The sequence below is a fragment of the Ambystoma mexicanum genome, chromosome 4p (genome assembly GCF_040938575.1).
Source record: "Ambystoma mexicanum isolate Mex_15411 chromosome 4p, UKY_AmexF1_1, whole genome shotgun sequence".
Taxonomy (NCBI): Eukaryota; Metazoa; Chordata; class Amphibia; order Caudata; family Ambystomatidae; genus Ambystoma; species Ambystoma mexicanum.
Window position 1 is genome coordinate 685,890,577 of NC_090927.1, and position 24,730 is coordinate 685,915,306.

The following is a 24,730-nucleotide window of genomic DNA, read 5'->3' on the forward strand; positions in this document are numbered from 1 at the left end:
GTTTGTAGGTCTCGGGTAGGTAAAAACAAGGCATCGTTTTTGAAGAGAAAACCACCTTTCTGGCTAAGACTTGTTTCCGTGCTGGGGTTTCTTTGTTGTCCTGCCTGTACCTTCTGTAGAAAAGAGTTGATTGTGTTGATGAATGTCTTTCCTGCTAGTATGAGTTCCTGTTCGTGTGGCTCTTCTGCTTCTTCGCAAAAGCTGCGTGAAAGGGCATCTGCTAGAGTATTCTCTTTCCCTGGAAGATAGGTGATAGAAAAATCAAACTGTGAAAAGTAGTAGGCCCATCTGGCATGTCTTGAATTACGACACTCCATCTGTTGTAAGACCTTAAGGTTTCGATGATCGGTGCGAACTAGGAAGGGGACCACGGAACCCTGGAGAAGATGTCTCCATTCTTTGCAGGCCTGGCGAATAGCTAGAAGCTCCTTTTCTAGCACTGAATAGTTCCTTTCACTTGGACTTAACGTCCGTGAGTAATGGGAGACAGGGTGTTCCAAATCATCATCTTCCTTCTGTAGAAGAGCAGCCCCAATCGCACCTTGGGCGGCATCGGTCTCCACGATAAACGGTCTGGTCTGGTCCGGTTGTCTCAAAATAGGAGCGCTTACGAATGCCTCTTTGAATACTTGGAAGGCTTGTTCGGTGCTTGTGTCCCAAATAAATTTGACTCCTTTCTTTAGTAAATTTGTTATGGGTAGAACAATCATTGAGAAGTTCGATATGAATTTTCTATAGAAGTTCGCAAGACCTAGGAATCTTTGTACTTCCTTCATGTTGGAGGGTACGGACCACTGGGTGATTGCTTTAGTCTTAGCTGGGTCCATCTGTCATTGTCAGCAGATAAAACAAAACCCAAATAAGGTACCGTGGTTGCTTCAAAGACGCACTTTTCGGGCTTAGCTAATAGACTGTGTCTTCTTAATCTGTGTAGAACCTCTATAACCAACGTGCGATGTTCGTCCAGGTTTGTAGAATACACTAATATATCGCGAGAATAGCATATCTGCAAACACATTGTCCATAAAACGCTGGAATTGAGCAGGTGCATTGACTAAGCCAAATCGCATAACCCTATATTCATATTGACCTAGTGGTGTCCGGAAAGCAGTCTTCCACTCGTCCCCTTGACGGAGACGTAAGAGATGGTAAGCCCCTCTCAGGTCTAGTTTCGTGAATATTCGAGCTCCCTGAACCGCTTCTAAGATGTCCTTAATTAGGGGCATAGGGTATCTGTCCCGCACCGTAAGACTGTTTAGGCCTCTGTAGTCTATACAGGGTCTTAACTCAGTCGTCCCTTTTTTGGACACAAAAAAAAGTGAGGCTCCAGCTGATGACGACGACTCTCTGATGAGACCATTCTTTAAATTGGTTGCAAGATACTCCTTTAGGGCTTCTTTCTCGGGTAAGGACAAAGGAAACATTCTTCCAAAGGGAACAACTGCGTCTGGAATCAGGTCGATCTTGCAATCTTCCTTGCGATGAGGAGGTAGTAGACGGGGTTGTGTGTCAGTGAACACATCTACAAACTCTTGATAGGGTGCTGGAATCATGTGGATACCATTAGAAGGGTGTAGTGCTGCTTGTACGCACCTTGAACTTTCTGCAGTAAGACAAGGTTGTTCACAATACTGAGATCTGAAGTCCACTGTGTTAAGACTCCAATCGATATACGGGTTGTGTTTCCTCAACCAGGGTATGCCTAGTATCACTGGAAAATGTGCCGCCCTGATCAAATCGAAAGTTAGATATTCTTGATGGGAAGCCATTGTGATCTTAAGATCCTGAGTTTCATGACTGATGGGACCGGAGGTTAACGGGCTACCATCTACCCCTTCTATGGTTATAGGTCGTATCTTGGGGTGTCTAGGAATCTGCTGGTCCAGAGCCCATTTATCGTCCACGAAGTTGCCGGCAGCTCCGCAATCAACCATGGCTAGACATGTTACCGGTTCATGTTCGACCCACTCGATCTGCACCTTGATAACCAGTAAACAGTTATTGTTCAAAACTGGAGGCTGTGCTGGGTGACAGGGATTTACGTTATTCACCCCTTCCCTTTCCCTGTTTAAGGTTGGGGTCTTTCGTTTCCCTGTCTTCTGAGAGGGATTTCCGTACAGTCCCGTAACAGATGACCATTTGAACCACAATACATGCATAACCCAAGGTCCTTCCGTCTCTTGCGTTCACTGGTGGAAAGCGGTCCTCTTGTGGTGGATCCAATCTGCATCGGCTCTTCCATGGATCCTTTTTCAGGTATTGAGGAGGGGTTTGGACCTGGAACGAAGGTTCTTGGTCTTCTTCTTTCTGCTTTCCTTTCGGCCATGCGAAACTCTATTTGTAGAGCTAGTGAAATCAATTCTTGAAAGGTATTCGGTCTGGCTACTCTCGCCAGTTCATCCTTGATATCCTCACAGAGTCCTCTTCTGAAGATAGTTTGTTGAGCCGTCTCTGGCCATCCAGCTTCGGCAGCTATCCTTTGAAAACCCGTGACGTATGTCTGGACATCAAAAGAACCTTGGCGGATGTCCAACAGGTTTTCATATGCCGAATACCCTACTTCGGGTCTTTCAAATCTGTCCCGGAATCTTTGGACAAAACCGGAATAATCAGTGAGAATCGGATCTGCACTTGTCACCAGAGGAGTGGCCCATGCAAGGGCATTTCCTGTCAAATTGGAAACCAGGAATCCCACCTTTGTTTTATCTAAATCATAGGTTCTAGGCCGAAAGGTAAACTGGATAATACAAGCGTCCAAGAATTCTTTGATCTTTTTATGATTTCCGTCGTATTTCCCACAAGGTAATGGAATGGGAGGCAATTCGCCACGATAGTTATCTTGTTGTGGGACATGCTGCCCTGCTTGTTGTATTTGATGGACAGTTTGTCTGAGTGCGGAATTATCCGCTCTCAGGGACTGCACTTCTGTGGTCAGAGCCTGAATGGCATTTACCATTTCCTGAAACTGTTCAAGGGAGGCCATTTTTTGGCGTTGCAATCTCTCAGGTTTGGACTGCATGGTAACACCAGGTACCCCGACCCCCTCCTCACCTGAACTGGTATGAGTTGTAGAGGATTCTTCCGATTTGTCTGAGGAGAGTCCTTTCCTTCTTTGTCGCCAAGTTTCGCTGATCTCCTTCTGGTAGATCCTTCCCTTCTGTTTGTAGTTGCAGGTATGAGCTCCACCGGAAGCCACTTTGCCAGAAATGTGGGTAAATCTGGCAGCGGGGACCCCAGGGAGCCCACCCCAAACCAGGGAAAAAGCTTGTCGAAAAAAACCCTGGCAAGTTGTGACGGCGTATACCAGCTGAAGACGTCAATTCCCAGGATGCACTGTGATGCGGAAGCGAGTATTCGCAGGAGTTCGGCGAAATGGAACAGCAAAGATTGTCAGGCGGAGAATCCAACAGAGGGAAAGGTCAGGCGAAGGTAAGCATAGCACAAGGCTAAATAAATAGGGAAGCACGGAACAGGTAGAAAGTACGAGACACAGGGAACTACGTACTGGAAAGAAGTCAGAAGGAGGGAAGGGCAGGAAAGCCGGGAAAGGAGAAGGAAGGGATCCCGTCTGAAAACGGGAGGAAAAACAAACGCACCGGAGCGTTAGGAAAAACTTTCCCGTAGCACTGGAAAGTTGCAACGCATGCGTGTTAGCTTCTTCAGGGTTTTTATAGGCTGGAAGACTAGAATGCGCCTGATGTTTACAAGGGCGGTGTCCGTCTAACATTTCCACCTTCTCCACACCCGCCAGGGTCGGCTGCTCATGACAATCCTTTCCCCTCACTCTCTGGCCGGCCTCCCTTGGCCCTCCTCCTACCCCCACCTGCGAGGCTAAGAACCTCGGGGTCATCTTTGACTCCACCCTTTCTTTCTCTGCCCACATCTGAGGTCTCTAAAAAGTCAAATTTCCGACTGCACCTCCTGAGAGGTACTCTGCTTTCCTCTCCTTCCCCCAGAAGCTCATGGTATCTCAAGCTCTGGTTCTCTCTAGCTTGGACTATTGTAACAGCCTCTTTCTAAATCTACCTGCCTCTACTCTCCGCCCTCTGCAACTAATCCAGAACAGGACTGCAAGACTTGTCCTTGGCCTCAAGCCCTGGGATCGTATCTCTCCAGCTCTGCAATCTCTCCACTGGCTCCCAGTGGGTGCAAGAATTAAATTCAAAACCCTCTGTCCACAAGGCTTTCTGGGGCCTGGGTCCAAAATACCTTCAGCTATCCCTCCACAAATACCTCCCCTCTCGAGCTCTTCGCTTCTCTACCTCCAACTCACTCAGGGTCAGTCGTTTTTCAAAGAAACAAGCTGGGGGTAGATCTGTCTTCGTCTGGGGCCTCCCTCTGGAACAGCCTCCCTGCCACTCTAAAACTTGAGGAGAACCATCTCCGGTTCCGGAAGTACCTCAAGACCTTCCTCTTTTCTTCTGCCTTCGCTCCCCCTCTCCCCTGCTGATCTGTTCTCTCTTGGCACCGTGCACCTGGCCACCATCTGTCTTTTGGGCCCAGGTACCTGCTCATCCTGCCACCCTCCCGCACTGCCTCTGGGCCACCCCTTGCACTGCGGTCTGTATCTGTACCCATACAGCCCCCCTTTTTTTCTTCCTGCACTTATCAGACCTACACTGTCAGCTGCTTTAAACCTAGCACTTGCAAATTGCTTGCTGCATTACCACTGTTTGTTGCCTTTATTATTTATTTATTGTTATTTATCTGTTTCTCCTCTGCTTTGCACTTTCCACCTCTCCCCCCCTTCCATGCACTTCCCCCCCCCCTCCCATGCACTTGCGCATTCTCAATGTCACTGGGTCTAGTAAGATTGCTGTTTTGTTCTCCCCTGTTCCCCTCCCTTGCCTTGTCGCGCTCTGAAACACTTATGTACGAGCGCGATAGAAATAAAATATCAATCAATCCATGTTCCCTTAGCTCTGAAAAAAGCAGGAGATATTATCCCAGATGTTAAACAGCAGGAAAATAAGACTGGGGATGAGGTACCTTGGCCCAAAACACAGTATCCCCCTTGTCCTTATGGCTATCGGCCTAACCCTCTCCTGACCTTTTATAGGACATTATAAGGCAGTTCCCCTTTATTCCCCTCTTGGGGTATTTAACAGTACTGAGATGAGGCAGAAACAACTGAGTAATAGACACCACTTACTCTCACCGCTTTCGTACTGGGACGAAGAAGATGCACGAAGGTCAGGCATGTCCGTTTAATCAGAGCCAGGCAGTATTAATTGATGGTATACACCTGCAGCCGCTTAAAGGACCAAAGGACCAGAGGTGTAGGAGGTGAAAGGCTGAAGGACAACAGAGAAGCAGAGAAAGGGGAAGACACAGCAGAAGGAGCTTTGCGGGCGCTAGAGAAGTTGACATCAACCAAAACTGTGGGATTCCTGTTGGTGTGACTGTGCAGGACAGAGATCCCACAGAAGGGAAGGTGGGCAGCAGGTGCTGCCGAGAATCGGAGGCAGAGCTGCGCACGAGAGCCGGAGAGTGCTGAGCGAAGCATCTAGCGAACAGGCTTTCCCGCTCGGGGACACTGGGACCACCTGGGTGCTCCAACGGACTGTGAATGTAGTAGCATTCCACGGAAACGAGCAAAGTTACCTTTTATTGAATACAGAATTGAAGGAAATACGCAAAGTTGCCTTTAATGAATACCGAACTGAATGAAAGATGCAAAGTTACATTTTAATGATGAACAAAGTAAAGCAGCATTTATGGAATATTGAATGAAAGAAGCAAAGTTGCATTTATTGAATACCGAATTAAATGAAACGTACAAGGCTGCACTTATTGAATACTAAACTGAATGAAATAAGTTAAACTAAATGTATTGAATATGGAATGAAAGAGAAGAACAAACCTGCTAAATATTGAACAGTGAACTCAAAGGAAATGGGAAACTAAGTTTAATGAAATACTCTGAGGGCAAAGTAGGAGCCAAGGTTGAGAAAACACTAGTATATTAAAGTTGTGGAGCTACATTGGAGAAACTAATTGGTTGGCTGAATATTGAACTACTCAAGGAAACCTGGAAGTTACTGGTTACGTGACCTGTAATGGGTGGACTGTGTGGTCTAAAACTGCACTAAGACCAGAGATCTACTATCCCTTGAATAAAGATCTGTTGAATGTGAAGGCCTGGTTCCTGGTTGCGTGACCTGTAATGGGTGGACTGTGTGGTCTAAATCTGCGCCAATACCAGAGAACCCCTATATCCGAACAGGGAAGTTTGCTGTTGTGGAAGAAGGAAAACAACCATTGGTTTATACCGGACTTGGGGAAGGGGAACCTTGATTCGTAAAGAATTCTTGAAATACAAAACCAAAGCTCCAAGATGCTGGTTTTTGTCTCATCTTTTGATATTGAACTTGGGGAAGGAAACCCTGAGACGGGCTGCCCTGCAACTGTATTAAACTTGGAGAAGGGCATCCTGACCTTTACAAAAGTGTGGAACTTTATTGCTTTCAGTCTGAAAGAAGGGAAATTGAATATTGTAATGAACTTACTGACATTTGGGGAAAAGAAGCTGAAGAGTAAGCCCGAATTGGAAATAGCTCAGAACTTTAGTTTATGGTTGACATCCCTACACATTGTTTTGTCTTCGTTGTGAGGGCAAGTGTAGGTTTTTGGACACATACTTTTTAGTTGAACATTCTGAGAGACTTTCCTTAGTTTCTTCGTTAATAAAAGCCTTTTGTTATACATTGAATCTGTTGTCTGTGTCTACTTCCATGATGACAATCTCACAATTTTTCTAGGTTTGCGCATCGGCACGAGAAACTTTGTGCCACTCTTTTTGATATGCAGGGGTGGCGTAACTGCAGATTTGGGCAAAGCGGAACGAAATCTGACAGATTCTGCTTCCGCTCTGGGCTAGTTGGACGTGATGACTTCACAGGCAGTGCTCTGGACCATGCACCAGTGCACAGAAAGGCAGTTGGGAAGAAGGCAAACGATTAGAGGTTGAGTGTGGGGTGAAATGCAAGTTGGAACATCTGGGGTGGGAGCTGGTGGGCAAAGGCAATAACATGGTAACTGATTAGATAATTGCCAAAAAGGACACAGAACAGAGCATTGTAACCTTACACAAACCCACCTCGCAGCATTAATTTGGCAGCAAGGTGTTGCTCAGCCAACACTAAAAAGCAGTTCTTCATTACCAGGTAGATTTTGGGTTCCAGTTGCTAATTTGCCGCTTCACCTGCTGATCCTCCACTACATTGTTTTCAAGACATCTTTTCCTCAAATTTTCTTCAAATAAAAATACAATGGTGTGTGCCTGTGAACGTATTTATTTGTAGTAGTTCCATTTTGACAATTTAGTATTGGAAAAAGTCTTACTGTTTTTAAAAGCTATTTCTTTAGTGTTGGTTTACATTTTTTGGTTTGGTATAATTAACTATTTCAATTTTTTTGTAAGACCTGCCACCGATTAAAAAGCAGTTCTACAAAGAGGACCCAGCAGTTACTTCCTTATCACAGGAAGCTGTTGCTAAGTGGAGGTGAGCATAATTTGGAGATCTTGTCATTTCTGTGAATTTAAATGCCTACCGTAATTTTTCTCTGGAATGGATGTAAAATATTCTGTGCGATTGTATGAGGACACTCGTTTCAGGTCTTTGACAACGGGAGTTACTACAAAATGTCTTCTGCATAATAAGTTATCCCTGCTAAGCAGATAACCTGATAAACGTTTTCTTTATAGTCGATTTTGTTTATAGCAATATAACACTGTCTCCAAAGATGTAGGTTGCCTGAGTTGTGACAGTCATGTGTATGTGCAAGCCTGTGCATGTAATTCTTCCGCAATGGTCGCTCCCCGCAGGGAAAAGCTCTAAATAGGTTATCTAATAATGTATGTAATCGTATAGACCCGTCGGCGGCAACGACCATTAAGGCAGCCATTGCTCTCGCTATCATGGCCTGCTACGATAGGGAGCTGTAGTTTAAAATCGCTCCCCTCCAGGACTTCCTCCCAGACGACAGGAGGGCAGAGGCCCTGGAAATCTTGCAAGAAGGCGAGGTGGCTTTGGACCATGTCATCACGGTGGCGACATATATATCGCCGACACTGGCTTCCGCCAGATGGGCAACAGCGTTTGCCTCTGCCAGCGGGGTTGCCACAGGGCCACTGACTTCCGTCAAGATGTACAGACGAGGGTACTGGACATGCCCTTGGGGACAACCCGTCCGGCAAGGCAGTGGATGACTCACTGCAGGCCATAAAGGCAGACAACGAGACGGCCCGTGCCTTAGGCACGCTCCATCGATGATGGCCGTCCTTTCTTTCCCCCGGAGGCAAGTCACAGGGTGCTTCCAAAGGATTCGGTGGCAGCTCTTCATACGGTCAAGCGGCCCGTTCTTCGACCAGGAAGCCTACAGAGGCCGCAGTAAGGCCAGAGGACATCCTCGTCTCCAAGGGGCCCAAGGTGGTAAGGCCTCGGCGAAGCAGGACTGAACCAGCCATGAGATTCGGCCCCCACCCGAGCACCACAATAGGCGGCCGCCTGGCGAACTTCATCAGCGTGTGTCATGATGCCTACCTCCAAGGAGCCAGGTCCGACCCAGCGACCCCAGAGGCAGGCATCATTTCCCCCAGGGGAGTGCCAGCGGGCCCAAGCTGGGGCCCTTTGGATGCAGTCCTGGCGCCTTAGGCGCCAGGCTCATGTTGGACCTCTGTCCTGGCGCCTTAGGCACCAGGCTCATAAAGCTAGACATGTGTTCAAGTGTTTTAATGTGCACTTACCTGATGCAGACCATGCTGCCACATCCAGGCCCTCTTGAGGCCTGAATGGAACTACTTTACCTGTGGGACTACTTTCCACCCGGGTGTGGTCGGGGAAGGATACATACCTGATCGGAGGAAGGATACACACTTGGGACTTCTTCCAAAGCTATTTAAACCACACCCGATCAGCAACTCGCGCTTCGCGTTGTTCTGCTCCTCGCAGCTGGACGCTCACTGTGTCAGCTCCTGCATCTGGACTTCAGCCACGCCTGTCAGCATCCTGGGTCACCTGCAAAGGGAGACAAGAGATCTTACCAGCTAAATCTGCACCACGGAGACATCACCAATGATCCTGAAAGGGAAGACATTATTTTTAAAAGCATTTCGTTACGATCGCTGCAGCGCTGCATTTCACTCACCTTGCCTGGGTTCCTCCATCTTCAGCAGCGATCATCCGGTTACACAGCCACTTCCCTGAGCCTAGAGAAAAAGACAAGAATAGAGGTGAGAGAAGGAAGGGAATAAGACTTACCTGTTGGGTCATTCCCATTTCATTTCGGGTCTTGCCGCTTCCAGGCATTTTCCGGACCCCGGCCCCTATGGGGAAAAAAGACAAAGACATTGAATGAGCGTATGCAAAGACAGTTCCCGAGCGCTCATCCAGAACTAACCTGCCATTTACTGGAACTGGAACTGCACGTTTCACTTCGGGTCGGTGCCATATCTCCGGTATTCCGAACCCCGGCCCCTAAGGGGAAAAAAGACATAAGCATTAGCGCTTGCTGCAAAAAGACAATGAACATTATTATTAAGCTTGGACTTTTGAACTTGCAACAGAACTTTTACAGAGCCTTACCTGAATAGTCAAGCTTACCTGAACTCCCATCAATCCTCAATCCAGTGAAGTAACTGGGTTTCAACGCGCTCCTACATCAGAAGCAGGATGGAGAGCTCATCCTTCCTGACCCTTGGGTGAGACTTCACGGGGAATCGTGGAAGGGTATCGTGGAGGGTTGGAAGAGAGTGGGAGGCTTGAGCATAACTCAGTCAGTAGGTAATACTCCCTTTTCACGCACAGGGGAATATTCCTGCGAGCCGGAGAAGCCAGAGTAGAGGGCCCTTCCTGTCCATCTTCAGAGTCCTGCGCTTCACCATTGAAGAAGCATCAGCACTCGAAGCCAGACCTGCGCCTCCGTGGGAATCAGGTGAGCGTTACAGCGTGTGGAAGTCCATCTCCACTGACCGTTGGGTGCTGGATGCTCTGGCCCACAGAGACACTCTGGAGTTCCTAAGGAAGTGTCCACGTTTCCCACCTGTGGCCAAGAAACACAACCACATTCTGCAGCTGCTTCTGGAAGGACAGGCAATGCTGAGAAAGGGTGCAAAAGAACTAGTCCCAAAGAGGCTCCGGGTACTCTGGAAAATACTCACGGTACTGCCTCGTCCGAAAGAAGAGCAACGGTTGGCGGCCCATACTAGATCTTCGCCGCCTCAACAAATGCATAAAATCCTAGATGTTCTAGATGCTCACCCTGCAGCACGTGCTGGGACAGCTGGAGGAAGGTGACTTCCTGTCATCGCTGGACTTGGAGGAGGCCTACTTCCACATCCCCATTCACAAGGGACATCGAAGGTTTCTGCACTTCATGGTTCAGTGGCCGCACTACCAATTCAAGGCCCGGCCTTTCCCTTCGGTTTGAAGTCGGCCCCAAGGGTCTTCATCAAGTTCCTGGCACCGGTGGCGGCGCGGCTGCACCTGCAGGGGATCCAAGTCTACCCCTATCTGGACGATTGGCTCATCCGAACGAAGTCAAGGGAACTCGCCGTCGAACATATATCGAGGACTGTCCGTCTGCTCTCGGACTTGTGGTTCTCGATAAACTATGCAAAGTCCTGCTTGGAGCCATCTCAGGACGCCCAGTTGCTGGGAGCCAGACTCAACATGGTGGCGCGCCTAGCTTCACCGTCGGAGGACAGGATAAAAGCCATCCTGGGCAAGGTACAACGGCTGTTGACCATGAATGTTGCCAGGGTGAGGTCCATCAAGGCGCTACTCGGCATGATGTCATACATCTACCTCTTTCGGCTGTGCAGGCCAGGGATGCGCCTGCTGCTGGAGTTCCTCGACGCCCGTTGTATGCAAGCAGCGGGAAGCTTCGGGGACACGATCGCCCTCAACGAGACATTCCGTCAAGCAATTCAGTGGTGGGGGGACCGCGCGCATCTCGCAGCGGGCACGGTCTTCCAAACCCACGCAAGAGGCCTGTGGCTACCAGAGGAGAGAAAGTTGCACATCAACGTTCTAGAGCTCCAAGCCGTGTTTTGGGCCCTCAAGTCGTTCGTTCCATACCTCAAGGGCAAGGTTGGTGCGGGTCTGCACAGACACCACCACAACAATGGTATACATTACGAAGGAGGGGGCACCCGATCGCCTGTACTCCAAGGAAGCGTAAGACCTATGGCACTGGGCCGTCACCCAAATGTTCCTGGTACCCTTTCATCTGGCACGAGTAAATAACACTGTCGCCGACTCATTCAGCCGGAAACTGTGCTCTTGCCACTAGTGGGCACTTTGGCAGGATCAGGTGGACCTGCTGTTTCGACGGTGGGGCAATCCCCAGATCGATCTATTTGCGACGGCGACGAACACCAAGTGCCAGAGGTTCGCCAGCAGGTTTCCCCAGCTGGGGAGCATGGGGGATGCATTCTGATTCCCCTGGGACAGCCCGTTTCTCTACGTGTTCCCACTGTTGCCGTTGCTTCTGAAACTCGCAGTCCACTCAGACGGTCCCGGTGTATGATGATCCTCGTCGCACTGGCGTGGCCGAGGCAGATTTGGTACCCGGACCTTCTGAACATGTCGGCGTCCCCTCTACTCAAGCTTCCAGTGGACGCAGATCTTCTCGCCAGCGAAGGAGGCATGATTCTGAACCACGACCCAGGGGCGCTGAACCTGCAGGTCTGGCTTCTGCAGCGCCAGAGTTTGGAGGATACGGGATCCCGGCAGACCGCAAGAAGGTGCTTGCTAGGGCCAGAGCTGCTTCGACTCTTCAGTGCTACGGACACAAATGGAAGAGGTTCACCGTCTGGTGCCGTGCACAGAAGATAAACCCTCTACGGATTACGACCCCTCAAGTGCTGCCGTACTTGCTGTCACTAGCCAATGAAGGGCTGGCGCACACCTCTATCAAGATCCATCTGGCGGCTATCTCCTGCTACACCAGAACTCTGGGGCGATCGTCGCCGTGGTCGCATCGCCTTGTTAAGGAGTTCATGAAAGGACTTCTCTGCTCGTTCCTGCCGGTGAAGGCCCCGGCGTGGGAGCTCAATGTGGTGCTTACTAGGCTCTTGGGTCCTCCGTTGGAGCCTCTCCATTCAGCACCTCTGAAATTCCTATTGTGGAAGATGGTGTTCCTGGTGGCCGTCACCTCCTCACGACGAGTAGGAGAGATCCAGGTCCTCTCCTGTAAGCCTCTGTACTCGACTTTCCACGCAACGAGGATCGTGTTGAGGACGCACCCCTCCTTCATGCCCAAGGTGCTGTCGGACTTCCATCTCAACGAGCCCTTGGTGTTAGCAGTTTTCTTCCCGTCGCCGGGTGAGAGGACTTTGCACTCGCTGGAGGTGGCTAGAGCGCTCACGTTCTACGTGGACCGTTCAAAGAGTTTTCGGAAGACTTCACAGCTGTTCGTGAACTTTGGGCCTGTGAACCAAGGGAAGGCCCACTCCAAGGCTTCCATTTCCAGGTGGCTCTGCGGCTGCATCACGCACTGTCACCAGTTGGCAAACCGACCGTTGCCTGGCCGCCCGAGAGCCCATTCGACCAGAGCAATCGCTGCAACTACGGCGTTCCTGTCTGGTGTACCTCTGCTGGACACCTGCAGGGCTGCTACGTGGAGGTCCACGCACACCTTCACAAATTCTACTGCGTCGATCGGGATTCCAGGGTGGAGTCCAGAGTCGGCCAAGCAGTGCTGCGCAACCTGTTCGCTTGAAGGTGAGCCTGGTGATGAGGGAAGAGATGCTTAATGTTGAGCCTTGCCACCTCCTGTGGTTGTGCATGTGTGTACTGCTATGTATTATTTTATTCATGAGCATGTGAATCCATGCCAGACCCAATGTTGGAGAAGGAACAAGTTACTTACCTGTAACTGTTGTTCTCCAGCATGGGTCTGCCCTGGATTCACATACAACCCACCCCCCCCCCCTCCCCTGCGGCTCTTCTTTTGGTCATACTGCCACTTTACGTGCTACCAAATCTGAAGACGCTGCCAGAGGGAGGGGCTTAAGTAAAGGGCAGTCATTGGCTGGGGGCAGTATGGCCCAGAGACCAGTGATTGCTTATTAGGAGAAAGACAGTTCAGAAACGAAACTGAAACTGAATTTTATTTTACCGAGGATTTCCAGCCTGAAGACAGGGAATATTCATGAGCATGTGAATCCATGCCATACCCATGCTGGCGAACAACAGTTGCAGGTAAGTAAATTGTTCCTTACCGCACATGCACTGCACTGTTAGCCACACAGCTTTATTTGTGTGCGCTCTTCTCCAGCGGCTGCATTTACTGCTGTGTAACAAGTCCCATCAACTCCTGCGTTCATTCTATTTAAGGTAGGCTACATTATTTACTGTGCATATGCGATGCCATTTCGGGCCATTTTCTGCTCTACCGCCCTCTAGCTACGTACTCGGCACACCACCTCCTCTCATTTTAGGAGCTTGTCGCATGCACGTTAAGGCATCCACCAGCCACATAGCTTCATAAGTGTGTGCCTCAAAGCAACAGCTGCATTTTCCGTACAGGTTTGAGTCCCGCGTATCCTTGTTTCCACATCACTAAAGGTAGGAGACCACTGTAACTGTGTACACGCAATCTCTTTGCTTCACCGCCCGAGAGCCACTTACCCAAGGTCTCCTCCTCCGCCTCTTATTTTAGGAGCCTGCTTCATGCTTTTCCCGGCATACTCCAGCCGTACACAGTTGCCTGGTTGTTGTGAGCGATTCCCCACCGCAGCAGGTAACTTTCAATGGGATGTTTTTGATCCACTCATATGGCGGATCCAGCTCGCCCATTTTTACACACAGCCCCACCCCTTGATTCTTACAATTTCTCCATTCTTCTTTTCCTCATAGTGACCTACATCATTTGGGACACTCCATCTTTATCACCCTTCTGGTTCTGAACCATCCTCCTTCCCACGCCAGAGGGTATAGACCCAGGGACATGCGTTCAAGGTCAGTGCGGCACTGGACGTGTGCAAACCACATGTAATTTTACTAAGTTTTATCCTTTGTCTCGTTATGTACATGTATACACTATGTACCCCAGCATATCACAGTTCAGTCCACTAATCCCCCGTTGCCCCTTATTTATTTCCCTCATTTAGGGAAACCTTTTCCTGGCCCTAGAAGAAGGCTTCTATTTCCTTAAGCCGAAACGTCTTTGGACGCTGCACCTCAGGTGCCCTCATAGTCCACTGCAAGAACATTATTCCATGACTTAACATCCAGGCGTCGACCTAGCAATAGGTCACCCTTCTGTTTGGCATTGGTAGACCTTTCCAAGGTTTCCACCTAGGAGTGTGATACTAGACGCACCCCTTGGGACTCTGAATATGTGTGCAACTGTGCTGCATGTATAGGAATCTGTCTTGCTTCCAAGCTCTATTTTGTCCCAAAGTTTCTAATATTGTGATTGCTCTGTACCACTACTGTATGTCAAAGAAGTAAATACTTGCTACATACAAGCTTAATTTGTGCACTTAGCTATGTTAATCACTTGTTGTTGAAATATGCTCTCCCGGTTTGTCAATTGTTAATGATTGTTGTGTTTTTGTTGTATCTGTTGAATAAAACCACAGAAGATTTGTTTGTGGAACCTAAAAAGTCCCTTTTTTATTTAATTTGTACTAACAACTTCCAACTGAGCAGCAGTTAAACAACTGCATCTGCTATCATTTAGGAAAGTTTCTAAAAATAAAAACAAAAAAATATAATAAGATGCGCAGCCAAGTAATAAAAAGCTGCTTTAACACCACTTGATTAGAGTGTGTTTTTGAATGTGATGCTTTGGTGATTAGTGAGGCAAAGAGGTTCTTGTCTCAGTGATACACAACAAAGGTAAATTAGTTTGCATGAAATGGTTGCAATTATCAAAATGTGTTGATAGGACGCTTCCTCTGTTTCAATCTACTTTCAGCCCATAGTCCTGTCAACCTACGGGCCGTCAACCAAGTGACCACAATATACACCCTTGAACTGTAATCATGTGTCTGTTTTACTTGTTGCCACCATGAGTTAGTCACACCTTTCCCTAACAATCCTAAATACACACACACACATTTATAATCGGTGAAAAAATCTTAGTTGAGCAGCAGAAAAGTTGTGCAGATGTAATGCAACAAAACCCTTGAAATACAGCATATGTGGGAAGTCATGACCAGCTTAACTCGGCACATTTCTGGTTATGTCACCCATAATGTTATTTTGTATGTCATTGAAAAACCAACCGTGACCAACTCGGCTGCACGGGCATACACATACCTAGCCATCCATGCCTCTCCATATGAGCAATCCTAACCTATACAAGCTCACACACCCACTTTTATCCATGCACATTCACTCATCCATCAACTAATACGCCCTTCAATGGATTGCATTCTCCTCCAGATTTCTCAGCGTCAGCTGCTTGGAAACCTTTCGACAGGGGGGGCGTAGTACAACCCTACGTCGTCCATCGATTAGGCTTTGCCGCGCTGTGCCACTTCTGACGTGACGTCAGCAGTGCGTAGAACTTGTCACAACGCCCTGTACCTGTGTTCCTTTTTTCCGTGCGCTCAGCACGCTATTTTTGGAATGGTTCTCTTCAGTGAGTTTTATTGCTGATATGTCTGGTCCTAAAGCTTCGGTATTCCAACACTTCCAAGACAGCAGCTCGAAGATGTCCATCACCGACCCACACTGTATCTGCTTGTGTTGTCTCGGGAAGGAAGCAGTGCGGTTCCTGTCAGCAGATGATTTCTAAGTCGATATGGGAATGGTTGGTGAAGCTGGTGCTTGGGTGTTCTCCAAAGAAGTCTCTGGACTATTCAATCATTAGGTCTTCGGGCCCTGACACTGCAGGTCCCACGCTAGAGAAGGACAGACACCGCAAGAAAGCTAAGAAACCCACAAGAAAGCTAAGAAACGGTTGCACTTTCAAAACTGGTTGTGCTACTCGTCCTGCCATAAGAGAGATTCCATCAACGTAGACATGACTCGTCGGAGGAAAGGGTACATCTTGTACAGCTAGGGGTGCCCCGAGGGAATAGTGGGAGACGTTTTAAGGAGCAAATGCTCAAAATCTTCCAGAAGGCCGCAGCAGGTATGACTCCGGCGTTGATGCCACAGGTAAGTGAGGCACCAGTTGTGCCCTAAGGTTTCTGCGCCAAGGTGACCATGTCCGGTCTTACCCCCTCTGACTACAAAGCCGATACTAATACCAGTGCCGTTGGCCCTTGAAGCAGTGGCGCTGAGGCCTCGTTCGAACAATTCCATGACACTGGCTGTCAAGTTTTTTTCGCCCCAGAGTATCGATCAGTGTGCTTTGAATTGGCTCCATGAGGTCGATTTTTACCACAAAAAGAGCAAGATCAGGTCCCATTTGACCTGGAGCCAATGGGTGAGGGGGTGGTGGTCTTTATTTTCTTTTCATGGACCACTTGGCTTTGCTAGTACTAGCTGAAGGTCTGCACGAGTTAAGTGAGCTTGACATCTCTCCTGACCTCAACTTGCAACAAGCATCATCCCTCTATGGTCACCCCAATGCCCAATGCAGGAAAAGTTTGGTCGTACCCTTGGGTCTGGGCACCCCGCCCAAGCCCCTTCCGGCATACGAATTCATGGACATGGGTCGGCAGACTGAAGACATTTCCTTTTTAGTGCAGCAATATTTGACCAAATTAATACATTGCGGCAGAGACCATGTTCCTTGCTAGCTGTGAATGCCGATCTTCCTAAAAAGTCCAAACTGGCTAAGGGGGACTTACCCTTCTGGTCTCCTACACCAGAAGGTCTGGTGGTTCAAGAGCTGCCACACGGCGGTCTAGACTGCCTACATCTACCTCCAACCTTCCCACGGGCTCGGAGTCCACGAAAATCTTTGGGCCAGTGAGCAGGGACCTGAACGCAGTCAATGCCTCCTGCGCCTTTGCTAAATACTCCCACCGCTGTGGAGTATTATAGTAGAAGCCGCGGATCACCTTTCAGCTAGAGAGATGAGATGTTTTTTTGAATTTGGTCATTGCAAGGAGGGTTTTATTTTTTTTATTTTTTTGGTAGCAAAATTTAATTTACTCCTTTACAAAAATGTTTCAAGTGAATAAAACAATTTACATATGGAAACAATTTACATATGAAAATTGGACATTATACAAAACCTTAAATAAAACAAAACTATAAAATCACAACATAGCATAGGATAAATATTGCAAATCATCACACAAATCATCACACACTTAATAACACTAATCGTAATCATAATACAATTTCGAGGGGATTGGGTCCTCTGACGTATTCCATATCTATGATGGTAATCTACACAGCTGTGCTGCTTCAGAAAATCTTTTGGCGTCTGCGTCCTGCGTTAATGTCGTCGATATGCCGCCCTTGAGGACCTCCGCTGACGTCACTGGATGTTATAAGTAGGACGCACGACGCCCGTAGCCTCAGTTCCGTTTTTTCCGCGAACGTGTTCGCTTTGGTGATCTCGGCACACCTCGACTCTTTGGAGTTTCTGTTCTTTATTGGTTCTTGGAACCTGTTCGTTTGTGAAGGTATCCTTCGTGATGTCTACCTCGTCTTCCACCCCACGTCCGGGCTTTAAGAAGTGCAGGGACTGTGGGTCCAAGATGTGGGTGACGGATTCGCACAACGCCCGCCTCTGGTGCCTCGGGAAGGCCCATGACACGGATGATTGTGTCGACTTTGTCACTTAAGTCCTAAGGCTTGCGGGAGCGCAAGAAGAAACTGTCGGTAGGTAAGGGGTCCAAGCCAAGGAAGTCGAGGTCTGCAGGGCTTTCGACTGACGATTCGAGGGGCGACTCTACGCATCGTCGTTGGAAGTCCAGTGGGTCTCGGTCCCAGAGTAGGTCCCGCCACTCTTCTGCCTCTTCAAGGCACTCCTGGAAGCACCGTCATCGGTCGCCTTCCGAGGACTCCGCCCGTCGGCGGGTCGCTTATCCCACCAAGCATGCGACGCCGGAGGAATAGGCTTCCTTCGGTAAGAAAATGCTAGCGATTCTCGAATCGCAGGGCACTGGTCCCTCCGCGCCCTCGAGTGGGGTCGGTCGTGATTGGTCGAAAGACAACGCTCATACGCCTTTGGGTTCAGGTGGTCGGCATGATTCGCGGGAAAGGTCACGCTCTTACAAGGGGAATCGTTCTCGTCATGCCCGGTCCTCGACGCACTCGAGACCGTGTGCACCTGTGGTGTCTTCGAGGAAGACGTCGACGCCTGTGGCGCCGAGGTCATTGACGGACTCTTTTGAGGCTCTGCCTCCGAAGAAGTAGACGCCATCGGCGCCCAGGCTGTCAAGGGACATGCTCGGGGCTCCGCCCTCGAGGCTGTCGGCGCCGCGTTCGATGTTGGCGCCGATTCACTCGATGCCCTCACCGCCTTTCAAGGCTGTTTCGACGGGGCACAGTGGAACCCCCTAGAAAGGCTCTGGCCAAGGTCAATCATGGCTTTGTTCCCCATTCTGTGCCCTCTTACCGTCATCTTGAGTACATTTTAGAGGTGGATGAGGGCTCTTTTGATGGCATGGTTCCTGATACGGTGCCAGATGAGATTCTCTCGGGCCATAGCCAAATTGAGGACCTGCGTCAGTCCCTGCACGACGCCAGTCGTCTGGACACCTCTCCGGAGGTGGAGTTTTGTAGGCCTGAGCCTGGCACTCATGCCGACTCCTCGTACCGGCGCCTTATGTCTAGGGTCACCGAGTACTTGGGGTGGTCTGCTCCCCTAGGGGATTTTCTTCAGGATGACCTTACGGATGTTCTCGACCAAGGTCCACCAACTGACCCGGTACTGCCGTTCCATATGGCTCTACAGAGGAGGGTGGCGGTGGCTTGGACTGCTCCGGAGAGTGTCCTGGCAGTGGGCAAGTCTTTGCCGTGAAAATACCGCCCAGCCAGTAGCGGCCCCTGCTACTTGACCAAGCACCCCACTCCGGAGAGTTTGGTGGTGCAGGCGGCTACAGCCCAAGCAAAGCAGACGTCGTATCCTACCTTCTCCAGCATGGGGTCTGGCATGGATTCACATGCTCATGAATATTCCCCGTCGTCAGGCTCAGAATCCTCGGTAAAGAAAAAACCAGTATCAGTTTCGTTTCTGATCTGTCTTTCGTAGTAATAACCAATCACTGGTCTCTGCGTCATACTGACCACAGCCAATGACTGCCCTCTACCTAAGCACCGCCTCTGGCAGCCATCTTCAGATTTTTACCGCACGTTCATGTGTTGGGATCCTCGTGCTTTTGCTCTCGAGCGTTAGTGCTATTTTTTTCACGTTTTTTCTCAAAAACTTCGTTTTTTCGGTCAAAAGAGCCTCAAGCTCCACCGACTCTCCATCCGATCAACGGGGACCCGTTTCGGATTCGTCTGCGCCCCTCAAGGGTGAAGATTTCGTCGAGCTACGCTTTTGGAGGACTCCAGAAGTTTCTCAGGCCGGCCATGGCCCAGGAGAAGGGAGGCTCGACGCCCGGAAAGCTGTTCAGGGTCTGCCCTGGATGCCAGCTGCAGAACGTCTTCAAGGAGGACGAACACTCTTTTTGTCTTTACTGCCTACATGAGGACAAGACGCACGTGGAGAAGAACTGTGCGTTTTGCGGCAACATGTCGGAGCGGACCATGAAGGACCGCCATCAACGTCTCGCCAACTGGCTAGAAGGGAAGAGCCCGTCCGGCGAGAAGAAGAGGAAGAAATCCGAGCGCTCTTCTAAGACCTTTGAGGACGCCCCGGCGACGGGGGTCCAACATAAGGCCAAGCACCGCGAGTCCGCTGGCACCGGGAGCGCCGAACGGTCGGGCTCTACGGGCGCCAGGCAGGGCGCACCCTCCCCGGCACCATCAACCACGAGCCAACGCTCTGGGTCGGGTAAGAGGAAGGCCGAGCACCCGGCGAAGCTCCTGGAGAGGCCCCGGTCGAGCTCGAAGGCGGAGGGGGAGCGAGGCAGTGTCCCCCCCCCTCAAGGATAAGGCGGTGAGCGCACCTAAGGTGGTGAAGGCCTTATTCCATCCGGCCAAGCCCTCTATCGAAACTGTCGCGGCGGCCCTGGCTCAGCCTGTGGAGGCTACACCAGTGGTGGCGACCTCGGGGCTCAGAGTCTCCCTGCCACCTCAGAGGGAGTCCTCTTTTGTGCCCATCGATAGGACCCCCGTGAAATCCCCCGTGGGGAAGAAAAAGGGGGGGCAGGGCGTCGTCGTAGATTCGGCCTCAACCTCGGAGGAGGAGCTGGTCGAGGTCTTAAGCCACGGCCTCGGCATGGAAGAAGACCGGCCCGTCGGGATGGATCCCGACGCAGGTGACGACGACATCGTCGAGGGTACCGACGGGGCCCCTGATCGCCCGTCGGATTCCCCTCTGCCAGCGCCGCGAGACAACTCGGCGGCCATTTTGTTGGCTATACAGTCCTTATGCTCTGAGATAAGGACGAGACTACCGCTGCCGACGGAACCTCTCCCGTCGGGTTACCCAGAACGGGGACCTTCTGGTGTTCCCCCTACCAAGAAAAGAAGGATCCACCCTCCACCTCCTTTTCAGCCGTCGCGCCCCTTCCAGCCCTCCTCCCCGTCCACCCGAGGGGATGATACGGGGACTGACACGGCAGCGACGGGTACGGACGACGAGGTATACGACGAGGATGTACCGTCGTCGCCTCCCACCAGGGCTTCTCCGCCCGACGAGATTGGATTGTTCCACTCAATGATCGCCAGGGCATCCGAGCTTTTCCAACTCTGCCCTGAGGAGAAGAAGAAGGAAGGTTTCCTTTATCAGCGGCGCGAGGCCAAGAGGAAGACGGTCCTCGCGGTGCCTCTATTGGACGACATTTTGGATGAGGGCCTCACCCTCCTCAAGAACCCGTCCACGACGCCAGCTAGAAGAGACCGGTACGAGAAAAAGTACCGGGTCCCGGACACGGCCCCCCTGTGCCTCCGGGCGCAGCCAACCCCGGACTCCGTCGTCTCCGCGGCGGCCAGGAAGAAAGCGGGGGGGGGGGGGTGCGGCCTCCACTTCGACTTCCCCACCGGACGGCGAGGGAAAGAAATTGGACGCTATGGGACGCAGGGTCATCTCGTCTGCAGCGACGACGATTAAAGCTGCCAACGCCTTGGCTATCGTGGCCCGATACGACAGGGAGCTCTGGTACAAACTGGCTCCCCTGCTGGACTTCTTGCCGGACGACAAGAGGGCAGAGGCCCTGGAGATCCTGCAGGAAGGTGAGGTGGCTTCGGACCACGCCATTACCGTTGCGACGGACATTGCCGACACTGGGTTCCGCCAGTTAGGCAACGGCGTTTGCCTTAGGCGGCGTGGATGGCTCAAGGCTACGGACTTCCGTCAAGACTTTCAGACCAGAGTCCTGGACATGCCCTTCGATAGGAACAACCTGTTTGGGAAAATGGTGGACGATTCCCTTCAGGCCATTAAAGCGGACACCGAGACGGCCCGGGCCCTTGGAGTTCTGCAACAACGACGGACGCCCTTTCGGAGCAGCGGAGGCAAGGGCGCCTCCAAAGGTTCCGGCGGCGGTTTCTCCTCCTACCGTCAAGCGGCCCGCTCGTCATCTCAGGAGGCCTACAGAGGACGAGGCAAGCCGGGCGGACCCCGCCGTCGTCGCCAAGGACAAGGCGCTAAAGCCTCATCGAAGCAGGATTGAACCGGCCAGGGGGTCGGGCCCCCACCGAAGCACCCCGGTGGGAGGCCGGCTGGCGAGCTTCGTCAGCGTGTGGGAGTCCATCTCCACCGACCGTTGGGTGCTGGACGCCTTGGCCCGGGGCCACGCGCTCGAGTTTCAAAGAAAGTGTCCGCGCGTCCCCCCCGTGGCCAGGAAAGAACTTCACGTCCCTCAACTCCTCCTGGAGGTGAAGGTGATGCTCAAGAAGGGCGCCATCGAACTCGTCCCAAAGAGGCTGCGGGGCTCCGGAGTCTACTCGAGATACTTCCTTGTGAAGAAGAAGACGGGGGGATGGCGCCCCATCCTGGACCTGCGACGTCTGAACAAGTTCATCAAGGCGCAAAAGTTCCGGATGGTCACCCTCCAGCACGTCCTGGGTCAGCTGGAGGAAGGAGACTTCCTGTCGTCGTTGGATTTGGAGGATGCCTACTTCCATATTCCCATCTTGAAGGGGCACCGAAAATTCCTCAGGTTTGTGGTCCAAGGGCGGCATTACCAGTTCAAAGCCCTCCCCTTCGGTCTACGGTCGGCACCCAGGGTGTTCACCAAGTGCCTCGCACCGGTGGCGGCTCAGCTGCGCCGCGAAGGGATCCACGTCTACCCCTACCTGGACGACTGGCTCATCCGAGCCAAGACAAGGGAGCTCGCCGTGGTCCACACGGCAAGGACCGTCCAACTTCTCACGGACCTGGGATTCTCCGTGAACTACGCCAAATCCCACCTGGTACCCGCGCAAGACACTCTGTTTCTGGGAGCGAGGCTCAACACAGTGTCCCTTCGGGCCTCCCCGTCGGAGGAGAGGACCAGGACCATCCTGGGCAAGGTGCAGCGGATGTTGGTGGCCGACGCGGCCAAGGTGAGGTCCATCAAGTCCCTCCTCGGAATGATGTCTTCCTGCATCTACCTCATTCCCATGTGCAGGCTCCGGATGCGCCCGTTGCAGGAGTTCCTGGACGCGCGCTGGATCCAAACGACGGGCAACTTCGAGGAAAGGATCACACTCGACGAGAGTTTCCGACGAGCGATCCGGTGGTGGGGCACCCGCGCGCATCTGACGGCGGGCATGGCCTTCCAGACCCCAGCCCACCAGGAGACAGTGACCACGGATGCCTCCCTGGAAGGGTGGGGAGCGCACACCGAAAATCTGCACGCAAGGGGCCTTTGGCTCCCGACGGAGAAATCCTTACATATCAACGTCCTGGAGCTCCGTGCAGTGTTTTGGGCCCTCAGGTCCTTCCTTCCGTCCCTCAAGGGCAAGGTGGTGAGGATCTTCACCGACAACACCACCACCATGTTTTACATCAGAAAACAGGGCGGAACCAGGTCCCCAGCACTGTCCAAGGAGGCGCAGGACCTGTGGCATTGGGCAGTTGCCCAAGGGATGTTTCTGGTGCCGTTTCATCTGGCAGGGATAAAAAACACCATCGCCGACTAACTCAGCAGGGAGCTGCGCTCGTGCCACGAGTGGGAACTACGGCAGGATCTGGTGGATCGCCTCTTCCGACGGTGGGGCACACCCCAGAGCGACCTGTTCGCGACGGCGACGAACTCCAAGTGCCGGAGGTTCGCCAGCAGGTTCCCCCAGGCGAGGAGCATGGGCGATGCTTTCTCGTTCCCCTGGGAGGGCCTGTTCCTCTACGCGTTCCCTCCTTTGCCACTGCTAATCCGGCTCGTCAACCAGCTCAAGAGGTCACGGTGCAGGATGATCCTCGTCGCACCTGCGTGGCCGAGGCAGATATGGTTCCCGGACCTTCTGGACTTGTCAGCGTCCCCGCCAAACTTGCTGCCGGTGGACGCGGATCTGCTCTCCAGGGAAGGAGGCGCCATCCTCCACCACGACCCGAAATCGCTGAACTTGCAGGCCTGGCTCCTGCAGCACTAGAGTTTGGAGGATACGACATACCGGCCGACTGAAGAGAGGTTCTTGCAAAGGCCAGGGCGTCCTCGACTCTTAAATGCTACGGACACAAATGGAAGAGGTTCTCTGTCTGGTGCCACGCACAGAAGATTAACCCTCTACGGATTACGGCTCCCCAAGTTCTGCCGTACCTGCTGACGCTGGCCAAAGCTGGACTGGCACACGCGTCCATCAAGATTCATCTTGCTGCGATCTCCCGATACACCAGAACCACGGGACGGACGTCCTTGTGGTCTCATCGTCTGGTGAAAGAGTTCATGAAGGGACTGTTCAGATCGTTCCCGCCGGTGAAGGCTCCGGCCCCGGCGTGGGAGCTCAACGTGGTGCTGACCAAGCTCATGGGACCTCCGTTCGAGCCTCTGCACTCGGCCCCATTGAAGTTTCTGTCGTGGAAAACAGCGTTTCTTGTGGCCATCACCTCCGCACGACGGGTGGGAGAGATCCAGGCCCTTTCCTGCAAGGCCCCGTACTTGACTTTTCACGACACAAGGGTAGTGCTCAGGACGCACCCCTCCTTCATGCCCAAGGTACCGTCGGACTTCCATCTCAACGAACCCTTGGTGTTGCCTGTGTTCTTCCCGTCGCCTTCGTCGCCGGCTGAGAGGACTTTGCACTCGCTGGATGTGGCTAGAGCGCTGAAGTTCTACGTGGACCGCACGAAGTGTTTTCGGAAGACGTCACAACTCTTTGTGAACTTTGGACCTGTCAATCAGGGGAAGGCTCTCTCGAAGGCTTCCATTTCCAGATGGCTCTCCGGCTGTATCATGTACTGTCATCGGTTGGCAAACCGACCGCTGCCCGGCCGTCCGAGAGCCCATTCCACCAGAGCGATCGCAGCTACCACGGCGTTCCTTTCTGGTGTGCCCCTGCTGGACATATGCAGGGCTGCTACGTGGAGGTCGACGCACACCTTCACGAAGTTCTACTGCGTCGATCGGGATTCCAGGGAGGAGTCCAGGGTCGGCCAAGCAGTGCTGCGCAACCTGTTCGCCTGAGGTGAGCCTGGTGAGGAGGTAAGATGCTTAATGTTGAGTTTGATGTAATGCTTAATGTTGAGCCTTTGCCACCTCCCGTGGTTGTGCATGTGTGTACTGCTATGTATTCTTTATTCATGAGCATGTGAATCCATGCCAGACCCCATGCTG

General features: G+C 51.7%; 1 protein-coding gene across 1 annotated transcript in view; it reads left to right on the forward strand.

Moving 5' to 3' along the window:
• LOC138453414 (probable ATP-dependent RNA helicase DDX53) overlaps positions 1-24,730 on the forward strand; it is a 2,019,656-nt gene that overhangs the window by 548,455 nt on the left and 1,446,471 nt on the right. Inside the window, exon 5 of the mRNA XM_069606246.1 lies at positions 7,424-7,505. Within this exon, the coding sequence (XP_069462347.1) occupies positions 7,424-7,505 (82 nt within the window). The remainder of the gene's footprint in view (positions 1-7,423; positions 7,506-24,730) is intronic.